Consider the following 24,024-nt stretch of genomic DNA (forward strand, 5'->3'; position numbering starts at 1 on the left):
GGCAGAGCACCAGGGCAAGCCAGACCAGCTGCCCACCCTGGATCACCCCCACAGGCGGAACCCAGCCAGTGCCTGCCATCTTACTCCCAGGCACCTGGTCCAGCTATCACTTCCGCAGCAAGCTCAGGACAGTCCTGTCAGTTCGCTGGCTTCTCTCAGGCACAGGCCCCTCCCTCGCCTCCTGAGAGCTTAGCCTGGCAGGCCAAGACCACCCCTCCCTCTGAACACACACCTGGGGTGAGGGGCCACAGGCCCAGAGGACCAACCTGATTGGAGCCAGGGTTGGGAACGTTGATGATCCCTGCTGCCTGCTTGGCTTGCAGGTAGGTGATGAAGGCAGCCTTGAGGGACTCTGTCTGGCTCACCACGTCCTCTTGGTCACGACCACAGGGCAGTGCTAGCAGTAGACAGTAATCTGTCTCCACCTGGGACAGAGGCCAGTGGTCAGGGGTCTCCTAGCCAAACAGGAGCACATGTCCAACCCAGTGTCAAGTCCGCCGCACCCTTCATCTAGGATATGGTGTCATAAGCTCACCTAATTGCTCAAAGCAAATGGCCTTGCTTGGCGTCTCCACGTATCCCACCCGCACCCCCACCCCCACGGTAGAGACATGTCTGTTACTATCCACTTGGAGAATGTCAGGAGACAGGGTGGCAGTGGGGGGGGAAGGGAGCAGTGTTTCCCTGGGGCCCGGCGCCTTACTGTCATCCTTCGAGCAACCCCTTCTAGCTGTGATGCCTCCAGCCGCATCCTCTGGGCAATCCTCAGCGGGGGGCCTCCTTCGGAGAGGGGCAGCGAGCGATGGGCCAGGACGTTGTTGCCAGAGACAAAGTGGAGCTGCACAGCAGCTGTGTCGTTCTTGAGGGCCAGCAAGCCCTGCCACACAATGGGATACTTCTGCTCAAGGGAAAAGAGTGCACAAGTGAGCCGGTGGCCACACTGGACAGCGCCGGACCCAGGCTGCAAACTAAGGGTGGCAGGGCAGCGGCGGCCACACTTACCTTCAGAAGCTGGACCATGTCCACAGGTCTCTGGGAAGTCAGGTGCGGAGAAGAATCTTGGTTAGGGGCTGGCTGGGTTTCAGTGTGCGGCAGAGCCAGTCCTGGTGGGGTGCTGGGGCCTGAAGTTGTGGGGATAAACAACGGCTGCTTTGGGGCAGCCTGAGGGGGCAGGGCCGGGAGGTCAGGCTTCATGGTGACAGACACAGGGGAAGGGTGAGACGCCGGGCCTGTTTCTGCCTGTGCCCGCTGAAGCTGAGCATGGGGCTCTGAAGGCCTGCTTGCAGGGACAGCCGGGAGGCGAGGCTGCTCTGCTCCTCCAGTCTGGGTCCCCTTTGCCTCCTGGGAGACCTGCGGCTTCTTGCTGCTGGGTGGCTGGCCAGGCTGGCTGAGTGGCGCGGGCTGGCAGGAGGGCAGAGGCGGGACAGGCTGTGCTGATGACATGGGTGAGGCAGGCTGTGCGGAAGGTATGGATTGCAAGGGCTCACCTTCCGGGGGTCCCTAGAGGTGGGAAGGCAGAGAGGGACAGTCAGTGTCAGCCACCAAGCCCTGCCACCAACCCAACCAAGAACCCCCCCCCCCCGGGACCCGGGAAAAGGCTCCTCTGTGTGCCCGGGAGGGAGCGAGCATGAGCCAGCAGCGTGGCTTCTGGCCAGCTGCTTGCCTACTACCTCCCTCTTGACTCCACAGGCAGGATCCACTGGGCCAGGCACTCCCACGAAGCTCCTCCCCACAGCCAAAGCTCGCTCTGTCACGATCTGACCCTCTCACACGCGACCACCACTGCGGATAGGAAGCCCCTTTGGAGGGCCTGTGTGGCTCGCCCGCACCTCGCCCACCATCTTGACTTCCTGTTATCTCCACCTCAATGCCATGGGGGATGCCCGAGTGCACGCACAGAGAAAGTTGAGACTGCCTTGCTCACCTGGGCCGGAGTCTTGGTCCGGGAGGGCAGGCCGATGGAGGAGGCCACGGGAAACTGGGTGTGAGAGAGCTGGGCTGGAGCGTGGTAGGTGCGGATGTCGCCATACCGGTATTCTTGGAAGAGCTCTCCGCTGGAGTGCACGATCTGCACCCCATGGGTCACAACCACCGGTGGGGTGAGAGGCAGCCCCTGGAGCTGGTTGCTGGGGGTGACGGTGAGGATGCGGGCCTCGCCATGAGGAGCTGAGGTGGGGGCCGGGGCTGCTTTGGCATCTGATGTCTTGGCAGCTTCCTTGGCTGGCTGCTGGGGGGCCTTGCTGGCAGGGGGCACCTTCACCACACCCTCGGTGGCCCTGGGCTGCTCGCTGACCGCAGTCACATGTGGGTGCACCATGATCCTCACGTCGCGGGGCACGGTGTATGGGTGCAGGCGGTACTCAGACTGCATGACCAGCACCTCGGACTGCACGGGGGCTGCGGCTCGGGCGACGGGGAGGTAGTGCACCTCCTCCTCAGGCGGGTGTTGGGAGGTCAGGGCGGGAACGCTGGCAGGGGCCGGCTGGGGTGTGCCAGCCCGGGGCGGGGCCCTGACCTCTATCTGCTGGGGCTGCAGGGGGGCCCGAGGAGGGTGAAGGGTCTCTGGGCGGATGCTGTAGGTGATGCTAGGCAATGTGGGTGTGTTCATTCTCACCTCGCCCTGGGACAAGTGGCCAAGGGACACAGTCTGGGTGATACTGTGGGGTGGCATGATGACGGACTGCTCAGGGTGGATACTGGAGATAAACTGAGGCACGGGGATTCCTGCAGCCAGCATGACCGTGGCGTTGGTGGAGAGCGCGGTGGACGCGGTGCTGCTGGGGTGGCCTGCCCTCGGGAAGGACGGCGTGGGCCCGCTGGGTCGAGGAGAGTGGGCCTCTGGCTTGGTGGCTGCCAAGTGGGAGACCGCCCGCTCTGCCGGGGTGCTAGGTCCTGAGGTGACATGGTTCACTTCCGTCGGGAGCTTGCTGGGCAGAGCTGGGGGATGGTGGGGGGCGAGTGTGGAGCCCAGGTTAGCTGGCTGAAGGACCTTGGTCTCTATCTTGAGAGTGACGGGGTCAGCGAGCTTCTTGTTGGCGGTGACTATGCTTGGGGTGAGGACCAGCTGGTTGTGCACCAGCACCGGGGACGTGTTGATGCCCTGCGTGAGAACCTTCACTGTGCCACCCTGGGTAACGGGCGTGGACACAGAGAGGTGAATGGGCTCGGGCTTCTCCAGGGTCGGACGGTCGGCCTTCACGGATGAAATGACAGGGGACGCGTTGTAGGTCTGCGCCGTCAACACCAGGGTGGAATGGGTGGCCACGTTGGCAAAGCCAGAAGGGGCCTGAGGGCCTTTGGGCGTGGGCTGCGAAGGTGTGACACAATCGGCCTTCGCCTGGGACTTGGACACGGACTGCTGGAATTCGATATCCACGGCACTGGCTGCAGGGATCTGGCTGATCTTGGCGCTGATTCTCTGTGGGCCCTCAGTCTTCTGCCCGGAGTAACTGAGCAACACAACCCCTTCCGAAGTGTTCACACGCAGCCCCGGCCCGGAGCCCGTGTCTGCGGGCCGGTCATCGATCACAGACATGGCCCCGGGGTGGAAGCGGTTGTTCTCGCTGCTGCCTGACCTCTGCTTGCTTTTCGCCACCGGGGCGGCGGCGGCGGCGGCGGCGGCGCCTGTCATGGTCGTCACGGTGGTCACAGTGGTCGTGCCCGTTGCGGCAGTCACGCCCCCGGAGGCAACCGTGGCGGCTGTGACTGTCGCTGCCCCCGCGGCAGTGTTCACCGTGCCCACCGTGGCATTCACCGGCGTGGTGAGGACGTTCACAGGCCCGGTGAGGACGTTCACGGGCCCCTTGAGGACATTCACGGGCCCCGCAGGGGTGCTCACCAGCCCCTTCAGCGTGGCCACCGAGCCCTTCACAGGGCCCTTGAGGGCGTTCACAGGGACCAGGGAGACATTGACCAGGCCCGTCAGGGCACTCACCAGGCCTGTCAGGGTCTGAGGTGCTGGTTTTGCCAAAGTTATCTTCTGTGAGTTCTCCAAATCAATGCTGACAGGCATCCGGCTAATCACAGATGTGATTTTGGGGGCGATGACTGGAGCCACCTTCTCCTTGTCCGAGGTCACGGGGAGCTGCAAGGCCTGCGTGTCGGCGGCTTGCGTGGCTGGAACCACGGGGCTTTCTTCTACGGGAGGCTTCTTCGCTTCCACTGGAGGGGGCAGTGCCGTGTGCAGCGCAGGGGCGGCGCTCACAGGCTCCGGGATAGCTGTGGTGACGCTGGTGGACGTGATGCCTGTGGCAGACACGTATTTAGGGTCCATAAGGATCTTCCTCAGCGTACTGGAGCTGGTATCCACATCAGAGGCCTTTGTGTCTGGGGGAAGAGCTGGAGACGGGGTGGACTGAGGCCGCGGCTCCTCCTGCCTGGTGATCCACTCTGTTAGCTTCGTTGGGGGGCTCTGGTGTGGGACAGCCCCGGAGGGGACAGGGGCAGCAAGCTTAGCTACAGTCACAGAAGGAAGTATGGGCAGGGGTAGGCTCGAATCACTGGGTGGGGTCACAGGGTCACTTTCAATGATTGAATGTACCTTGAACCTGGCCTGGGCCTCGTCATCAGCCAGCGCTGGCTGGGACAGGGAGGGGAGGGCCGGGGATGTGGGTACTTTGGGGGGCGTCTTCTCTTCAGCATTGCTGTCTTCAGGCAAACCCTCTGTGGGTGGAGTCTTGGTCGGGTCAGAAGCACAGGCCTGAGGAGGGGTAGTTTGGGGCTTTTCAGCCTGTGTGTCTTCCTGCGGTGAGTCTGGGGGTTGGATCGTGGTCTCCTCATTCACAGTGGGGCTCTCGCCCTGAGCCTGGTCAGTCTCTGTCTCTACGGTGGCAGGGGGGTCGGCTGCAGCGCTGGGAGGCTCGGCTGCAGCGCTGGCCTTCTTGTTTGTATTTCGTCTACGGCGGGACCTTGTAGTCTTTTGGCGCCCTTTGTCTTTGCGGACAAGAGCGACTGCTCCTTCTCTGGACCCTCTGGCCTGCCGGGGCAGGCGAGAGGTGTCACTGCCATCTCCCCCAGCCTCCTTGGCACCTGCTGAGGGGACAGGGGCACTGACTGCAGGTCTAGAAGACTCCAAAGCAGCCTCTACGATTCCAGACACGGCCTGGTGGGTCTCAGGCTCTGTGGCTTCCCCTGGGGACTGCAGATCTGTCTGAGAGTCCGCAGGGAAAGGGGGCGGGGCAGGGGAGTCACTGATGTCACTGATGATGGAACCAATGGCCGCAGCCAGTTCTGTTTCACTGGCCTGAGGGGCGGGTTTGTCCCTGTCCTCCGTAGTAGGACCCACAGCTCCCACAGCTGCTGCCTTATAAGTACCACGGGGGGCCGTGTCAGCAAGCTTTGCGATATTCTCCACAGCCCGCTCCAACTCCATCCGTTCCAGCTCCATCTGCTTGGCCAACTGAGCCACCTCTGCAGACAGCCGGGGGGCAGACAGATCCTCTCTCCCCGATTCCCTGTCGGGATCCACTGGAGTGGTTTTCAACTGGGATGAGGAACGACTCTCCTTTTGGGGACTCTCGCTTTTCTCTGGGGAGACTGCCACAATCCCAGCTTCCCTGTCCACTGCCTGCCCTGGCCCCCCTGCAAGGGCCACACTGGGACTGGCGGCCACTGCCACACTTCTCAGATGCGCAGCTCTGTCCACCGCACCGCGTGCGTTTCGAGATCTTCCTCTCTTTGATTTGGAGTTTTTTTCTGGGACTGGCCTTTTTTCCATGGCTTCAAAGTCAGGCACATGTTTGTTGGTGACCATTTCCTTTCTGTCTCGTTTCGGGTCACTTCCTGCTTCCTCTTTATCCCCCTTGGATCTGGTGTTGCCCTCTTTCACGTTTACCTGGTGCCGCGCCTCAGCAGCAGCCTCTGCTCGCTCTGCTTCAACTTTAGGCTCATTTCTCCCCCTTTTCCCTTGATGGCCACCAGCTGCTTTCTGAGCCCGCGGGGACCTCCACCCCTCAGCTGGTCTGGGTGTTTCTGCAGGCTCTTTAGTCTCAGCTTCATCATCCTCTTCGGCTCGCCGGCGTGTTTTTGGAGGCCGTCCTCTCCGAGGGGTGGCGGGAACTACCGCAGCCTCCTGAAGCTCTCTCTCTAATCTCTTCCTGGTCACTCTCAGCTGCTCTGTGGGCTCTTTGGCTGGAGAGCGGCTTTCGTGGTCACTCATAGTTGCATAAACACTCCTGACATTCCGACGCCTCGTTCGGCTGACTGGAAGACTTGGTTCAGGGTGCTCCGTGTCTCCAGAAGAGTGTTTAGAAGCAGTCCTTGTAATCTTCTCTGCCTCCATCTTCAGTTCTAGAAGCTTCTGTGCTTCTCCCCGCGGAGAACTGGACCGTTTTAGCTTTTCCCGGTCAATCCTCTCACTCTTCCTCGTGACTGGCTTCTCCACGATGCTTGCTGCAGTTGCCTGAACTGGCGTCTTGGAGCGCTTACTTTTGTTTGGCTTCTTATCTTTTGCAGCAATGGGAGGATCAATCTCTGCATCCTCAGAAGCTTGAGGCTGAGCCTCAGGAGCAACTTCAGCCTTCTGATTGATTCCAGGGTCAATGCTCGAAGCTATGTCTAGCCTTTCTGCTTTCGGCTCTTCAGCGTCCTCAGTCTTCTGGCTCGGTTTGGAAGGCAGTTGGGGACTCTCAGGCTCTGGATCCATATTGCTTTCCACCTGGGAAAGTGAGGGCCCTGGAGTGGGAGGCTTGGCGTCCATACTTGGCGGGGGGTCCATAGGTGAGGTATCTTCCACAGTGAGAGGTGCCACGGGAGCCTCGTGGCCACTGTCTGCTCGTGGGGGCACATCTACTTGTTCGAGCTGTTCCCCAGAAACAGGTGCCAGCTCAGCTCCTGGTTTTATCTCTTCGGGAACAGCAGCTGGCTCCACAGGCTTCTCTTCCAGAGGCACTGGAGATGCCTCGGCTACCCGCTCACTGGTCTTCTCGGGCATGGATGATGCTGTTTCTGCAGTTACAGCTGGGACACTGGGAAGCCTGGCTGGGAGTAGGGTTTTCAGCTCCGACTCTTTGTTCTCCACAGCAGATTCTGGGGTCTTGGGATGGTTCTCTGTATTGTCCTGCTTCTCAACCTCTTTGGGTTTTTGGTCTTTCTCTTTTTCTTTCTGTTGCATTCTTGTGAGCTCCATGAATTTGCTGTGGAAGAGAACGACCGGCTCCTGAACTGACTCGCTTGTGGTGTGTGGTCCGTCAGATACCTGCCTCCCATAGGACCTCCCAGGAGGGAGGTCAGAGTCTTCATCCTTCCTCTCTAGATGCTGCAGCCGCTTGGAGTCCTGTTCAAAGATGGAGCTGTGTAAAAAACGAGAGGCAAACAGTTCCTGTCTTTCCTGCTCCTCCTCCTTATGATCATCTTTTTTATCATCCATTTTCCCTTCTGAGTCAGTCCTGATCTTTTTCTTTTTCATGTACCAAGATGGAATAGGCCTTGGAGCAGAGTCAACCTTTTCTTTATCTTTGTTGTTTCGAAAATTAGCAAATCGGGAATCCCAGTCCAGAAAAGACCAATTTTCTTCTCGGGATGAAGAGAGAGATTTCGCTCGTTCAAGCAAAGCTTTAGTGTCTGGCGTGATTGTCTTATCCAGTGCAAAAGAATAAAACTTGTTCCTTTCTAAAGAACCAGAAAGTCTTTCTTCCCGATCACGTGGTTTGTCTTCTCTGTCTCTCAATAAAAAAGACAACCGGGAATTCTCATACACTGCAGCAGCGCGGGGCGAGTGGGATTTGTGCTCGCCATCTTCGTCCGAATCAGAAGGCACCTCCCCAGGCTCCAGATCACGCACACATCTCTTCCGTAGGCTATCTCTCTTAATGATGCTGTTTGGAAAACTCACATCAAATCTGCTGGCTTCTTGTTTCATTTGAGAGTCCCAACGATTTAACTCATCTTCAGAATTCAAGACAGACAGCTTTATTCTGGCCATGTCTGCCATCTGTTCTCTCCGGCTAGAGTCATAAGGATTAAATTTTAAGGACTCTTCTCTCACTGTTACATTAGAATAGGGGAGACCTTTTTCATCTGCTTTAGGAGACCCTTTTACTGCTGTAGGCCTAGGAGAGCCGAGGGGGTCATCATCTTCATGGAAGGAACTATGGCGGAGGCTGGGAGAACAGCCAGTCCTTTCAGAATCCTCACTGACTTGGCGTGAACTTCTGTAATTCCTCTCTCTTTTGGTGCATATATCAAAATCAACATGATCCATCCTTTTCTTTTTGCTGGGGGGTGAGTCATCGGTGACATCCTGAGGGGGTTTGCCCACCTCGTGAACAAGGCTACGCTTTTCATATTCGTCAATGTCTTTTTTAGGACTGCCGAACTTTTCAGACTTGGCCATTTCCATTTCCATCTGCTGTTTTCTACGACTCTGCTCCATTTGTTTGCGGTAACTCTGTGTGTGATCAATGTCAATGCCAATTTTTTCTTCAGTATTTACCACATGTGGTTTCTCTTGGCCTGGTTTGCGTTCAGATGTTTCTTCACGAAGACTGCAACAGTTTTTCCTGCCATCCTCTCTCTCCGGTCCCTGATCATCTGAGAGCTGCAGCTGTTTGAGCTGTGGTTTGGAGGGGGTGGCTTTTTTTGACTGAGATTCTTGATTTTCCACAGATTCACCCCCTGGTTCTCCCAGTCTTGCTTGCAGGTCTGAGCTGGGCCTTGAGCCAGACCCAACAGAGATACTAGCAAGCTCCTGACAGTCTTTAGGGCTGGGAGCGGTGTTAAGTCTGTCCAGTTTGATTTTTTTAGATTCTCTTTTAAGAATTTCTTTTCGCCCAGGCTTCCTTTCAGACTCCCCCTCCCGCAGCAGGATGACATCTCTCGATGACAAGTCAGCTTGCTTTTTTAAAAGTACACGAGCATCTTCCATGTCAGGACTGCTTTTCTTGACTTCTGGTTTTTGCCTTTCTGCTTTCAAACTGGAATCTGCAAATCGCCTTTTCCTGGCTTCCAGCTTCTCCAGGTCCACAGCACTCAGACCCTCAGGGGTCTGCTCTGGCCTGAGAGGCTTCCTGGGCTTAGGCCTGCCTTCCTTATCTGCTACCTCCATGTGGCTAAGCACCTTTTCCCTCACCACTTTTCCTCTAGCAGGTTCTGCTTTAGAGTCAGATTTTGCAGGCTCTGTCTGGGAGGCCTGAACTTTCTGTTCCAGAACAGAAGACTTGGCGGAGTCGGTATCAAGCCTGGCTTTCAGCTTTTCCAGTGGAGTGTGGTCAATGACCTTCCCTTCTTTCTCTTTTACTCGAGTCAAAACCACACAAGGCATTAGCTCCAGGCGGTTTTTCCCCACTCCTTCTTTGTCAGTTTTCTCTCTGCTCAGTTTACTAGAACTCCTTGACTTCTCAGGGCTCTGTTCGCGCTCATTCTCCTGGTCAGTTTCTGAAGACTGAGAACTAGGGGAATGAAGTTTTCCTTTTCGTCTCTGTTTGTCAGGTTTGTCCTTTTCCACTTTCTCCTTCCGTGTTAAGCGCCTCTCTCTTTCCATTCTCTCAGCATCGAAAATTCGCTCTTTATCTGTCTTTTCATTTTTTGTATAGCGCTCCAAACGAGACTTGTCCAGTTTATCGTACCGTGGGGGGGAGAGTGAGCTGCAGCTGCCACTCCGCTCTGAGGACCGGCTATACAGCCTCCTCTCTGAGTCACTCGGCAACCTCTCTGACTGCGAGGGAGATACTCCAGGACTCTGTGGATGTCGCAAGTGCACAGGACTCTGACTTCGCTCAATGGGCCTTCTCTCATGGTCTCTGTCCCGCTCAGAGTCAAATCTTTCACGCTCTCTCTCTCGTTCTCTTTGCCTGTAACTATATTCCCGAATGTCCTGTTCATAGGGATCGCTTCTGTAATCCCTGTATTCTCGAGGATCATCGTAGTAGCGGGACTCATAGTAGTCTCCTTGGTATGTTTCCCACTCTGAATAAAATTCTCTTCCTCGGGCTGGGTAGTCCCTCCGGGAGTCCTCGGGATATGTACCTGGAGTCCGAACACTCTCGTAATACGTCCGATCTTGGTTATAGTCATAGGATCCCCTTCGTTCCTCTCTGCCAAAAAGAGATTATACCTAACGTTAGATGTTTGAGATCAGAGAGTTCTATGTTTTAAACTCTGGTGTCAATTAATCACTTGTTAAACTGTACCAGCTCTCCGCTCCTAACCCCATGTAGCTCTGAGCACTGAAGTTTGGCTAGTCCATTTTTATAAAGAATTTTGGAAATTAAATCTCAACAATTGAAATAGAAAGTTGAGTGCCAGTGGTTCATACCTGTAATCATAGCTACTCAGGAGGGTGAGATGTGTGATCACAATTCAAAACTAGTCAGGACAGAAAATTCCACAACACTCCTTATCCCCAATTCTGGCAAAAGGCCAGAAGTAGATGTGTGGTAGAACTCCAGACAGACTTGAGTTTAAGCCCCTGTATAGTGACACTGCCCTAACAAATTTTACCCTCCTCGCTTTAGGAGCTAAAGGCCAATGGACAGGGATAAATAAAAGAACCACTGAATTGTCCTGGAAATTAATGGAACCTAACTCTGACAAAACAGTAACACTTTCAAGTTATAGGAGAATTCAATGAGAAATCAAAACAGTATCCTAACACCCTTGTAAGCCACATGAAAACTGCATTCACAAAATTATACCTGTGTTTAAAATTTATTATCTTCTTAGGCTGGGGATGTAGCTTATAGGTACAGTGCTAGTCTAGCATGCACAAGGCACTGGGTTGATTCCCAGTACTGGAAACAATTAATACACAATGAAGTAACAATACCTTCTTTCTGTTAACATTTCATAAAAGTCTCTGATATCTTGGCCTGACTTCTCCATGCAGTGATAAAATGCCAGCTGACTTTCCCGATTCGCAAAATCAACCTCAAAAAAAAAAAAGAAAGAAAGAAATAGGTAACCTAAATTTCAGATTTTAATTATGAAAAAGTATTATCAAACTTGAAAATTTTTCACATTATATCCCTGTTGAACTCAGAAAACAGCAATTTACTTCAAATGAAACACTAACAGAAACTAAATTTTGTTAACTTGAAATGTTTCAAATTGTACAGAAATCCTGACAAATGTAATTTAAGAGCACCATCCAAAGACTGGAAAGGTCAAGTAACATCAGCTTTCTGGAGGCTGGAACAGGAGAATAATAAGTTCAAGGCCAGAGTTGGCTTTTTATTTTAATTAAATTTTTTTTTTTGGTGCTGGTCCTTGGTTTGAACTCAGGGCTTGGGTATTGTTCCTGAGCTTTTCTGCTCAAGGTTAGTGCTCTACCACTTCAGCCACAGCTCAATTAGTAGTTTATTGGAAGTTAAGAGTCTCACAGACTTTCCTGATGGGCTGGCTTCAAACTGCAGACCTTCAGATCTTAGACTTCTGAGTAGCTAGGATTATAGGCATGAGCCACTAGCACTGGCCTTTTTAATTTTTTTTAATCTTTTCTCAAAAAGAAATTAGTAGTAATAAAAATAAATAACAAAAAACAGAAGGGTACAGGCATGGCTCAGGTGGTAGAGAACCAGCCTTGCAAGCTCCAGGTCTTGAGTTCAAACCCCAGTACTACTTTAAAAAAATATTGAACACTAGTAACTCACACCTGTAATCCTAGCTATTAAGGAGACTGAAATCTGAAGGTAGAGGTTCAAAGCCAGCTGGGCAGGAAAGTCTCTAAGACTGTTATCTCCAATCAACCAGCAAAAAGCCAGAAACGAAGCTGTCACTCAAGCAGCAGAGTGCTAGCCTTGAGGGAAAAAAACAAAACAAAACAAACAAACAAACAAACAAACAAAAAAACCTCAGGGACATCACCCTGAATTCATGCCCCAGAATGGGCACAAAAAGAAAGAAAATAAAAAGTAAAATGGAAAACGGAAACAAATGTCAGGATTCTTTTTTTTTTTTTTTTTTTTTTTTTTGGGTCCGGTCGTGGGGCCTGAACTCTGGGCCTGGGCGCTGTCTCTCAGCTCTTCAGCTCAAGATTAGTGCTCTACCACTTGAGCCACAGCGCCACTTCCGGCTTTTTTTCTTTTTGCTTATGTGGTGCTGAGGAATCGAACCCAGGGCCTCAGGCATGCAAGGCAAGCGCTCTACCACTGAGCCAACTTCGCAGCCCCAAATGTCAGGATTCTTGATAGGCAATTAAATAACTGCATCCATTAAGTCAAGTGATCTTTATTATCACAAAATTGAAGCCGGGAGAAGTGGCGCTGTAGCTCAAGAGGTAGAGCGCTCACCTTGAGCTGAAGAGCGCAGGGACAGAGCCCAAGCCCAGAGTTCAAGCCCCGCGACCAACAAAAAAAAAAAAAAAAATGAAGCCGGGCACTGGTGGCTCACACCTGTAATCCTAGCTACTCAGGAAGCTGAGATCTGAGGATCTCTGCTCAAAGCCAGTCCAGGCAGGAAAAGGAAAAGTCTGTGAAACTTTTATCTCCAATAAACCACCAGAAAACTGGAAGTGGAGCTGTAGCTCAAGTGGTAGAGCGCTAGCCTTGAGCTGAAGAGCTGAGGGACAGCGCTCAGGCCCAGAGTTCAAGGCCCACGACTGACAAATACATATATACAAAATTGAGAGAACAATTCCAAGAGAAAAAGGGAGAACGTTTAAACTTTATTCAAACAGGCAGACCTCAGTCACTAAAGCATATGGTACCTATTTATCTAACAGTATCTTTACCATTTTATTTCAATCTAACTATCAATTATTAAGAGTATTGATTCCATGGGGCTGGGAAGGTGGCTCAGTGGTAGAGCACTTGCCTTGCATGCATGAGGCCCTGGGTTCGATTCCTCAGTACCACATAAGCAAAAAGAAAAAACCAGAAGTGACGCTGTTGCTCAAGTGGTAGAGTGCTAGCCTTGAGCGGAAGAGCTGAGGGACATCACCCAGGCCCAGAGTTCAGGCCCCACGACCGGACCAAAAAAAAAAAAAGAGTATGGATTCCCTCCAACCTTAACTATCATGTAAGCAAAACAAACTAAGCATATAGTGCTTATAATGTCTTCCCACTCTTGAGACGTAAAGAGGAAGACAGGTCCTTAGAGAAGCTGACCACTGACGCCATACCCTAGGTGTGCAGATACTCAGAGATAGAACCTATAGGTGGGCTTGCACTAAGTCAGGTATCCAAGGGAGGGAGAAGATGCTTGTTTGAACTAGAGAACATTATGAAAAGTACCTGTGCCTATTGCCAAACACAAAAACCTCAATATCCTCCTAAAACCAAGGACATGTAAGTCATGTTCTATAAATCATTCTTCACTGACAGCCTACAAATTCCAGTTATTAATGGAGTGAGGTTTGAAGATAATTTTGTTTGCATTTACTTAAAATCATTCTGCACACCTTAATCTTATTCCCACCGATTTTCCTCCCCTTGGTCTCTTTTACAGCTGCTTGTGCATACTCAATCTCATTGTAGAGAACCAGGGCCATGCCTTTTAAGCGGTCAAATACCACCTGTAAAAAAACAAAAACCAGTAAAGATCCTCATCCACTGGGCTTAGTGTCAGCCCCAATGATACACTAAGTCCCAAGAATGCTGCCAAGAAAATTCATTATGTACATTTTGCCCAACACATTTCCAGGCTTTTCCTGATGAAACACACAATAAAATGTGACCACATCAAATCATGAATATCGTGACTTGAGCTATGTTATACCTTTATTTTTTCCTATATTTTACTTTGATTTCCATATTGACTATTATACTTTAAGTAAATTGCTTTTCTTTTCTTCCTTGTATGTGCTTACACTGGGAGGATTGACTCAAGACCTTTGCATTCTTGTTTAGCTTTTTCTCCCAAGGCTGTTCTCTACCACTTAAGACACATTTAACTTGAGCCTCCATTTGTATTGCTGGTTATAACTGGAGATAAGAGGTAAGAGACACACAGATCTGTAAGCCCAGACTGACTTAGAACAGGGATCTTCAGACCTCAGTGTCCTCAGTAGCTAGGATTATAGACATGCCATTACCACTGGACTATTTTCTACTTTTCACTTAAAAAAAAAAAAAAAAAAAAAGCCATGTGCCAGTGGCTCACACCTGTAATCCTAGCTACTCAAGAGGCTGAGATCTGAGGATTGTGGTTCAAAGCCAGCCTGGGCAGGAAAGTCTGTGAGACTCTTATCTCCAATAAACTACTACCAGAAATGGCCCAAGTGGTAGAGCGCTCGCTTTGAGCTGAAGAGCTGAGGGACAGCGCCCAAGCGCAGAGTTCAGGCCCCACAACTGACAGAAAAAGAAAAAAGAAAAAAAGGAAGGAAGGAAGGAAGGAAGGAAGGAAGGAAGGAAGGAAGGAAGGAAGGAAGGAAGGAAGGAAGGAAAGAAGGAAGGAAGGAAGGAAGGAAGGAAGAGGGGGGGAGAGAGAGAGAGAGAGAGAGAGAGAGAGAGAGGGAGAGGGAGAGGGAGAGAGGGAGAGGGAGAGAGGGAGAGGGAGAGGGAGAGAGGGAGAGAGGGAGGGAAGGTAAGTATGTAGATGGGTGCGAGTGACTCATGCCTGTAATCCTAGTTACTCAGAAGGCTGAGATATGAGGATTGCCATTCCAAGTCAGCTTAGGCAATTGGGTCCATAAGACTCATTATCTCCAATTAACTACCAAAACAACACCAGCTGTGGAGCTGAAGCTCAAGTGGTAGAGCAAAAAAGCTCAAATGACACCACCTAGTTGGGGGGGGGGGGGGGGGAGACATAGGGGACACAACTCTAAAAAACATTTTATTTAACTTTGGAACAGTTTCATAAATTTCAAAAGTCTCAGCTAGTTCAAAACAGTTTCCTCCTTTCCCGCCTCCGGTTTCCTTTCTACAGTGCTGTGGACTGAACTCAAGGTTTTGTGCATGCTAGGCAAACACTATCAAAGAGGAGTACTTCCAGCCCTTCAAAATACTTTTCTAAATCCAGTCTCAGACACAAATGCCTGAATGGACAAAATATGACACAAGTTACTAAATGGAAGGAAAAAGGCAGCACTAGAAACTGTGACTGAAAGGAAAGAACACCAAGGGAGTCAGAGCAAATAAGGACCACATGACAGCCCCCCCCCCACCTACCTTCACCACAGGCCCATATCGGCAGAAATGTCGTGTTAAATACTGATCTGACACATTTGAAGAAAGCCCATCTAGCCATACACAGTTTGTAGGCATGCTCTTTCCAAAACCCAGCTGAATATAAAAAGAGAAATCTATTAGTAGACTTACAATTACTATTCAACTATCTTATCAATTACCAATGTGCACAGTACTACTGAGCTCTGTGTGTGTGTACCCAGAGCCTCACATATTTTACTGAGCCACACCCTAAACTCCCCAAATCAACATCTTAAGTGAGAACAACCTGACTAAAACGAAACAAGAGTGCCACCTGCCTGCCTAAGTATGTATCAGTCGCACTAGTCTGATGGTATGAAATGCAAGGAAGTGCATCTCCTTTGTGGTTATCTAAAACTATTAACCCTTAAAAATTCAGATAAGGCACAAAATCTCCAGATCTTAAAAACAAAGCAAATCTTAACAGCACCATAAAAATACATTTACCTTGAGGCGATTATTTCCAAGGTATTCTCCATCCATCTTCTTAATAGCTTTGCAAACACTGGCGATATCACAGTATTGCAAGAATGCATACTGAGGTACTCCATTTACTTTCTTAATATCAATATCCTTTAAAAAAAAAAGTGCATCAATATCACTTAGTAATAAGCTAACAAGAAAAAAACCAGAATAACTCGTCTATACAGAGTACCTATTTCTCCAAAGAGTTATGTTCCCCATAACCACTTAGTTCACAAACCATGAAACCCATCCCACCTAAAGCTTTCTGCAGAAGAGCAACTGCACTACAACTCAAAATTACAAGCTTAAATCTATGATACCAGAATTAGAGAATTTATGGTAATTAAGAAAGAGAGTCAAGCCAGGCACCAGTGGCTCACACCTGTAATCCTAGCTACTCAGGAGGCTGAGATATGAGGATCATGGTTCAAAGCCAGCCCGGGCAGAAAAGTCCATGAGACTCTTATCTCCAATAAACCACTAGAAAACCAGAAGCGGTGCTGTGGCTCAAGTGGTAGAGTGCTCGCCTGGAGCTGAAGAGTGCAGGGACAGTGCCCAGGCCCAGAGTTCAAGCCCCACGACCGACAAAAAAAAAAAAAAAAAAAAAGGAAGGAGGAGGAGGAGGAGGAGGAGGAAAGCAAGGAAGGAAGGAAGGAAGGAAGGAAGGAAGGAAGGAAGGAAGGAAGGAAGGAAGGAAGGAAGGAAGGAAGGAAGGAAGGAAGGAAGGAAGGAAGGAAAAGAAAATTAGTCATAGTCAATTAGTAAAAATCCTAATAATTCCCTTCAGAAACCTTTATTAGGAGCTGAGTGCCACTGGCTCACTCCTATAATGCTAGCTACTCAGGAAGCTGAGATCTAAGGATCATGGTTCAAATCACCCCAGATGGGAAAGTCTGTGAGAATCTTATCTCCAATAATCTACTAAAAAAGCTAGAAGTCAGTGATGGAAGAGTACTAGCCTGAAGCTGTGGCTCAAGTGGTACAGTGCTAGTCTTGGGCAAACAGGGATAACGCCCAGCCCTGAGTACAAACTCAGGGATAGTGTCAAGGCACTGAGTACAAGCTCCTGAACAGGCAAAAAAAAAAAAAAATCCCTTTAGGAATTAAGACCTTTTAAGACATACTGAGAAAAATGTTACCAATAAAGAAATAAGAAATGTTTTTAAAACATGGGTTAAAACATGAAATCTTAGCCGGGCACAGATGGCTCATGAACCTATAATCCTAGCTACTCAAGAGGCTGAGAGCTGAGAATCACAGTTCAAAGCCAGCCCAGGCAGGGAAAAAAAAAAAAAAATCCATGAGACTCTTATCTCCAAGTAAACACTCAAAAACTGCAAGCGTGAGCAGTGGTAGGACACTAGCCTTGAGCAAAAGAGCTCAGCGACAGCTTCCTCACCAGACAACAACAACAAAGCAGCAGCAGCAGCAGCTCAGGGACACTACCCAAGCAGTAGCATGCATGTGTTCGTGTGTGTATATGTGTACATGTACACACATATGTACATCCTAAGGCTTGAACTCAAGGCCTGAGCGCCAGTCCTTGGCATTTTTCACTCAAGCAGAGTGTGGAAAGCCCAGGGTCAGTTTCAGGACTGGCACCAAAAAAAAGCAAATGAGAAAAATATTTATTACAGCAATAAATGTCTTTCCTATGCTTTATATTTCATGAAAAAGACCTAGAATTGTGTTATCAGAGCAACATACCACAATTTCTCCAAAGCGCTGGAAGATGTTGCGAAGGTCATGGTACGTGGTGGTCTTCTCAAGGTTGCCAATGAACAAAGTCCTTGTTGCTTTGGGGTGAAACTCATCTATCCTTTCATCCAAAGGGCGAAATTCATTTTCACTTTCTGTTTCTGCAAGTGGCATGGGGAAGAGTAAACAGAGAAGGAAACTGCAAGGTATACTTACGTATATGTAAAATCTGCTTACAAACTCATACCAGGTGTGATGGTACACACAACTATAATCCCAGTACCCAAGGCCAAAAGGTCAGCCTAGGCTACACTGCAAGACCTTGTCTAGAGTAGATAGAAGATAGAAGAGGAGAGAGGGAGCGGGAGAGAGAAAGAGAGGGAGGGGCGGAGGGAGAGAGAACAAGTGAGAGAGAGCACACAAGCACACTAACTTGGATTCAGAGAGTAAGTGAGGGGCTGGGAAGGTGGCTCAGTGGTAGAGCGCTTGCCTTGCATGCTTGAGGCCCTGGGTTCGATTCCTTAGCACCACATAAGAAGAAAAAAGCAGAAGTGGCATTGTGGCTCAAGTGGTAGAGTGCTAGCCTTGAGCTGAAGAGCTGAGGGACAGCGCCCAGGCCCAGAGTTCAGGCCCCACGACCGGACCAAAAAACAAAAACATGAGCTCAGAAAGAATGGGATTAAACAAACACTCCCACAAACTGAAAAACTGTAAACACCATTAGCACAATGGCTTCCTTATTAACTGAGAAATAGGAAAACAAAGGCTGAAGAAACCTACTAGATTTCAACATAGAAAATGGACTTAAGGGTCTGAGGGTGGCTCAAATGGTAACATACTTGCCTAGCAAGCATGAGGCCCTGAGTTCAATACTCAGGTTCCATATTGATTGTAGGTATGTATGTCATAATGAAAGCCCCCTTGTATAACTAATATATGCTAATTAAAAATTTTTTAAAGAAAATAAACTTGAAATTGAATAACATTTCAATGTGTTAAACTTGAACTCAAGGCCTTTCATTTCCTAGAGAAACACTGTATCTATTTAAACCACACCCCAGCCTGAAAATGATACTTACCCATTTAGTTTTATTGATTTTTGACTGATTTATTTATTTTGCAATACTGGAGTTTGAACTCAGGGCCTCATACTTAGTAGGGAGTAATTCAACCACTGAGTCATGCCTCCAGCCCTTTTTTCTACCAATTATTTTATGTGTGCGTGCTGGTTCTGTACCTGAGTGCTATTCCTGAGCAACTCTCATGCCAAGGCTAGCACTCTTATCATTCAAGCCACAGTTCTACTTCCGACTTTTTACTGGTTAACTGACGATAAGAGTCTCACAGACTTTTCCTGCCCCAGTTGGCTTTGAACCAGGGATTCACAGATCTCAGCCTCCTGAGTTGCTAGAAATACAAGCATGAGCCACCAGTACCCAGCTCTACTGGTCATTTTTGAGATAAGGGTATCAATTTCTGTCCAGGTAGGTATGGTTTTGTTTTTTGTTTTGTTTTTTTTTAATCACACCTGTGGTGATAATCAAGCAAGAAGGAGTCTCATGAACTATTCTGCCTGAGTTTGAAGCCAGAAGTGTACCTGTGGGTAGCCTTGAGTTCAAAAGAGCTCAGAGACAACTAACAGGCCCCAAGTTCAAGTCCCAGGACCGGCACCAAAAAGAAAAAAAAAAAAAAAAAAAAGAAAGAAAGAAAAAGAAAAATAAAGAAAAGAAAAAAGAAAAAGTGTTGTATCAGATTCACAAGGTAACTTCAGAATTTTAATATCTGTATTAATTTACTTACATGTCACTTTAAATCAGATACTCTCAAATGGATGTTTTGAATTTTGACTTCATTAGCTCATATAGGGTCAGAGTCCATTTTTAAACAAGAAGTCTGAGACTTCTTATATTAAGTCTTACAGCTTCAAGCTAGTAAAATATTCCTTAAAATACTCAATGGGCACTATCTGTAAGACTTAATCCAGCTTCTGTTACTCATATTTTAAGATCATCTAGAAATATCGGTGTCACCTACATTAATAGATCCAACTGTATTGGAAATATATTTCTGGTCTATCACCTAGAATAATGGATCCAATCTGTGCTGGTAATAATGGAAATAAAATTATCTAATGAATCCCTCACAACAGATTAGCCTGTAACCTGCTTCCTAACTCAAGGTGATTCTACTGTCATTCTAAATAAAACAAATTCAACCCTTCTAGGAAGCTGCTTCCAAAAATGGTCTTAAGTATCACCTTTTTGTTGGTGGTGGTGGTCATGGAGCCTGGATTCTGGGCCTGGGCGCTGTCCCTCAGCTCTTCAACTCAAGGCTAGCGCTCTACCACTAGAAAGACAGTACCACTTCCCGCTTTTTCTGCTTATGTGGTGCTGAGGAATGGAACCCAGGGCCTCATGCATGGGAGGCAAGCACTCAACCACTAAGCCACCTTCCCAGCCTCTAAAGTACCACCTTTAGACTCACAAAGATCAGCATTTTTCTATTATAGAAACAGAAAAATTACTACCCTTCCCATCCAACGCAATAATGTTTTAAAGTGAACAATAAATATACTACTCTTTAAAAACAAAGATATAGAATTATGTCAATGAGTAGAGCTAGCAAAGTGTCTATACTCAGGATAAAAACGCTATACTCTCATAAGCAGACAAAAATTGTAATTGGAATTCAACTTGTCTCTTACCTGGCCCTATCCATGCGGTTACTTCAATCTGCATTCCAAAGAAAAGCTTTCCTTTTGATGCAGTTAGTGCTTTTTCTTGGTCCTCTTGCTGCCGAAAGAATACCAGTCCATACCTCTCTTCTGAAGTTCCATGTATCTGTACTGAAGTCACCTTGCCAAACTTCTTAAATTCATGGAAAAGGCCATCTTTAAGGCTTGTATCTAAATTTCCAAAGACAAGTTAGTTTTTCCAGTGTAATACAACTCAATAAATATGCAACTAAATCTCTGGCCTGGTGTTTGGTTTCTGGCATTCCTGGAGCTTGAACTCTGGGCCTGAACACTGTCCCTGAGCTCCTTTTTGGTCAAGCCTCGTGTTCTACCAGTTGAGCCACAGCACTACTTCTGGCTTTTTCAGAGTAGTTTATTAAAGATAAGAGTCTCACAAACTTTCCTGCCTGGGCTACCTTCAAACCACCATCCTCAGATCTCAGCCTCCTGAATGAATAGCTTGAATTAGCAAGAGCCATCAGCACCCAACTCTCCCTTGATATTTGTTCTAAGTTTTGTTAAAACATTACTTCTGGGCTGATAGCTTCCAAAGTGACTAAATTACAGGTGTGAGCCATCAGCCACCAGCAATCCATGCTTTCTTTATATGTCATCTATCATACCACACACTTGTAAATAACATGTTTACATATCTAATATGTAGGTATATGGAAGTATGTATATGTACACATTATGCACAAAATTCCATTTACCATGCAATTTCCATACATAGTCCAAGGATAACGAACTAGAAATTAAACTACATTTATAATAATCACTTGTTTTTTCCCTTTTTTGCCAGTCCTGGGGCTTGAACTCAGGTCAGGGACTGGGCACTGTCGCTAAGCTTTTTTTTTTTTTTTGGGTGGTTTGTGTGGCTTGAACTCTGGGTTTGGGCGTTGTTCCTGGGCTCTTCAGCTCAAGGCGAGCACTCTACCACTTGAGCTACAGGGCCACTTTCGATTTTCAAGTGATTTATTAGAGATAAGAGTCTCACAGACTTTCCTGCCCAGGCTGGCTTTGAATCATCCTCAATCTCAGCCTCCTGAGTAGCTAGGATTATAGGCGTAAGCCATGGGCACCTGGCTTGTCCCTAAACTTCTTTTGTTCTAGCATTCTACCACTTGAGCCACAGCACCACTTCTGGCTTTTTCTGTTTATGTGGTACTGAGGAATTGAACCCAGGGTTTCATACATGCTAGACAAGCACTTTCCACTATTCCACATTCCCAGCCCATCACTTAAACAATCTTAAATGTTAACAAGACACAAAAGGAATGCTTGTTTTTACTGTATAGTGTACACAAGTCTATCTCATTCCTCAATAGCAGCTAAAAGAGTGTAAGTCACATAAAATTTTACCTGTAGAGCGTACTGGCAGATTCTGAACTTTGATCCCAAAACTTTTACGAGGTTCATCTTTTTCGAGAGATGAAAGCAACTGGGAAGTGGGTGCAGGGACTGCTGCCGACTGAACGGATCGGGCTGGAGAGTCATCACTTGAACTGCTGCTGGAATCACTGCTACACATGGGCAAAAACAAAACCCCACAAATTTGAGTACAAAAATGAACAGTAAAATGAGTAACATAGAAAACTTCTTAAAGTTAGTAATAGCAGCAATTAACAGACAACTTTAAGACTGAGATTTCATTGACTCCACCTATCATTTTCAATCTTCAGAGGTGGTACAACAGTAAACACTGGCCTGAGAATGCTGAAGTAATAGAACATAGCTGTAAGTGAAAAAAAATGCTGAAATCAGAGTGCGCTCACTCTCGTTCTCGCTCTCTCTCTCTCTCTCCTCAACAACATATGTCATCCAAAAGACAAGTATTGTTTTTTGTTTTGTTTTTTGGCTGGTCCTGGAGCTTGAATTCAGGGCCTGGGCACTGTCTCTGAGCCTCTTTGTACTCAAGACTTGTGCTCTAGCCACAGTGCCATTTCTTGCTTTTTCTGAGTATTTCATTAGAGATAAGAATCTCATGGACTTTTCTGCTGAGATTGGCTTTAAACTGTGATCCTCAGATCTCAGACTCCTGAGTAGCTAGGATTACTGACATGAGCCAGAGGCATCTGGCTCAAATATTGTTTTCCATGAGTAAAGTGACTACTTTTTCTCCAAATGAAGTAAGACCCAGTGAGAGCTGAGGTCTGGTCTTGAACAGCAAGAGAACGCACATATTCAAGACCAACAAGTCCAGTTTGGGCTACATGGCAGGATCCTATCTCAATGTATACATGTGTATGTGTACATATGTGTGCACACATGTAAGAGATATACAACAGAAAGACATGGAGAGAAAATTAGTGAATGTAATTCACAGGATAATAATAGAAAACAATGGCTATAAACCTAGATCCAGAGATCTGGGTTTTTTTTTGTTTATTTATTTTTGTCAGGGGGGGGGGCTGAACTCTGGGCCTGGACACTGTCCCTCATCTCTTTAGCTCAAGGCTAGGGCCCTACCACTTACTTGAGCCACAGGCCACTTAGGCTTTTTTCTGCTTATGTGGTATTGAGGAATCAAACTCAGGGCCTCATGCATGCGAGGCAATCACTCTACCATTGAGCCAACTCTCCAGCCCCAGAGATCTAGTTTTAAATCTTGGCTCAGCCCCAGATGTAAAACAGAAATAATAAAAACAGTATTGATCCCACAGGGCTAAATATAGTTGTGGGGTTTGAACTCTGAGCCTGGGGGCTGTCCCTCAGGTCTTCAGCTCAAGGCGAGTGCTCTACCACTTGAGCCACAGTGCCACTTCCAGTTTTCTGGTGGCTTATTGGAGATAAGAGTCTCAGGGAGAACTGGGAATGTGGCTTAGTGGTAGAATGCTTGCCTAACATGCATCAATCCCTGGGTTCGATTCCTCAGTCCCATATAAACAGGAAAAGCTGGAATTGGTGCGGTTGCTCAAGTGGTAGAGTGCTAGCCTTGATCAAAAGAGGCTCAGGGACAGTGCTCAGGCCCTGAGTTCAAGCCCCAGGACTGGGGGAAGGGGGGGAAAGTCTCAAGGACTTTCCTGCTCTCAGGCTGGGTTTAAACCGTAGTCCTCAGATCTCAGCCTCTTTAGTAGCTAGATTACAGATGTAAGCCACTGGCACCCAACTACCATAGGGTTTTGAATACACCAAGCACTCAAAATATTATTGACACTGTTCTTACTCCAGCCTGAATGGCCCTTTATTTGAAATGCTTACGAGCAGAAACACTAGGATTTTCATGTGATATCTCTGGAATGGGACTTCAGTCTGAACATTTAAATTCATTTACATTTCATATGTATCTTAACATTCATGTAACTGTGTACAGTATTTTTATGAATTTTACATATGAAAGTTTTATAGTAGTATAAGAGTAGTGTGATGTTGAAGCTCAGAAAGTTTCATATGTTTTGAACATTTCTAATTTTGGATTTTTCTAATTATTTTTTGTCAGCATGAAGTTTGAACTCAGGGCCTTATGCTTGCTAAGCAAGTACTCTACCACATAAGTCACACCTCACCCCTTTTTGCTTTATTTTTATGGCCAGGCTAGCCTCAAACTACGTACTGTTCCCTGATCCCAGCCTTCTAAGTAGCTAGGATTTTATGCTTGACCCCCCTCACATTAAGGATGTTCAGCGAGGAAGAGAAAAAGAAAAAGAGAAAGAGAAAGAGAAAGAGAAAGAAAGAGAAAGAAGAGAAGGAGGAAGAGGAAGAGGAAAAGGAGGAGGAGGAGGAGGAGAGCGACCACAACGACGACGATGACTACCTCATTGGTAAATTAATTTTTAGGAAATAAAATACCCAAAATAATTTTTCAGGTAATTTTGTTTCTAAGTGTTTGAAGCTCTAATGAAAAAGTACATAATTGACTTGAGAGCTGTGCACTGTGTGACTTATGCCTGTTTTTAAAAAAAAAAAAGCTGAGACGGTGGCTCAAGTGGTAGAGCGCTAGCCTTGAGCTGAAGAACTGGCACCCAGGCCACAGTTCAGGCCCCACAACTGACCAAAAAAAAAAAGGGGGGGGGGGAATAAATGGTTATCTACAAAACCAAATTA

The 24,024-nt window shown here is 47.9% G+C and overlaps 1 protein-coding gene across 4 annotated transcripts in view; it reads right to left on the bottom strand.

The window, feature by feature from the left end:
- The window catches only part of LOC138838405 (msx2-interacting protein-like), a 72,503-nt gene that overhangs the window by 1,264 nt on the left and 47,215 nt on the right, over window positions 1-24,024 (bottom strand). For 3 of the 4 annotated variants that reach the window (XR_011375597.1, XM_070037870.1, XM_070037872.1), the window contains exons 4-14: window positions 21,343-21,503; window positions 19,951-20,151; window positions 17,256-17,407; window positions 15,531-15,656; window positions 15,045-15,158; window positions 13,334-13,447; window positions 10,763-10,863; window positions 1,925-10,031; window positions 1,003-1,500; window positions 704-898; window positions 267-425 (exon numbers count right to left, since the gene is read on the bottom strand). Coding sequence is in view for 3 of the 4 variants with exons in the window: in XM_070037870.1 (XP_069893971.1) it covers window positions 267-425; window positions 704-898; window positions 1,003-1,500; window positions 1,925-10,031; window positions 10,763-10,863; window positions 13,334-13,447; window positions 15,045-15,158; window positions 15,531-15,656; window positions 17,256-17,407; window positions 19,951-20,151; window positions 21,343-21,503 (9,928 nt within the window). In the remaining variant the exon portion in view is untranslated. The remainder of the gene's footprint in view (window positions 1-266; window positions 426-703; window positions 899-1,002; window positions 1,501-1,924; window positions 10,032-10,762; window positions 10,864-13,333; window positions 13,448-15,044; window positions 15,159-15,530; window positions 15,657-17,255; window positions 17,408-19,950; window positions 20,152-21,342; window positions 21,504-24,024) is intronic. The other variant, XM_070037871.1, reaches the window with a different exon arrangement.

Source organism: Dipodomys merriami, unplaced genomic scaffold (genome assembly GCF_024711535.1).
Source record: "Dipodomys merriami isolate MVZ:Mamm:240054 unplaced genomic scaffold, mDipMer1.0.p SCAF_28, whole genome shotgun sequence".
Lineage (NCBI taxonomy): Eukaryota > Metazoa > Chordata > Mammalia > Rodentia > Heteromyidae > Dipodomys > Dipodomys merriami.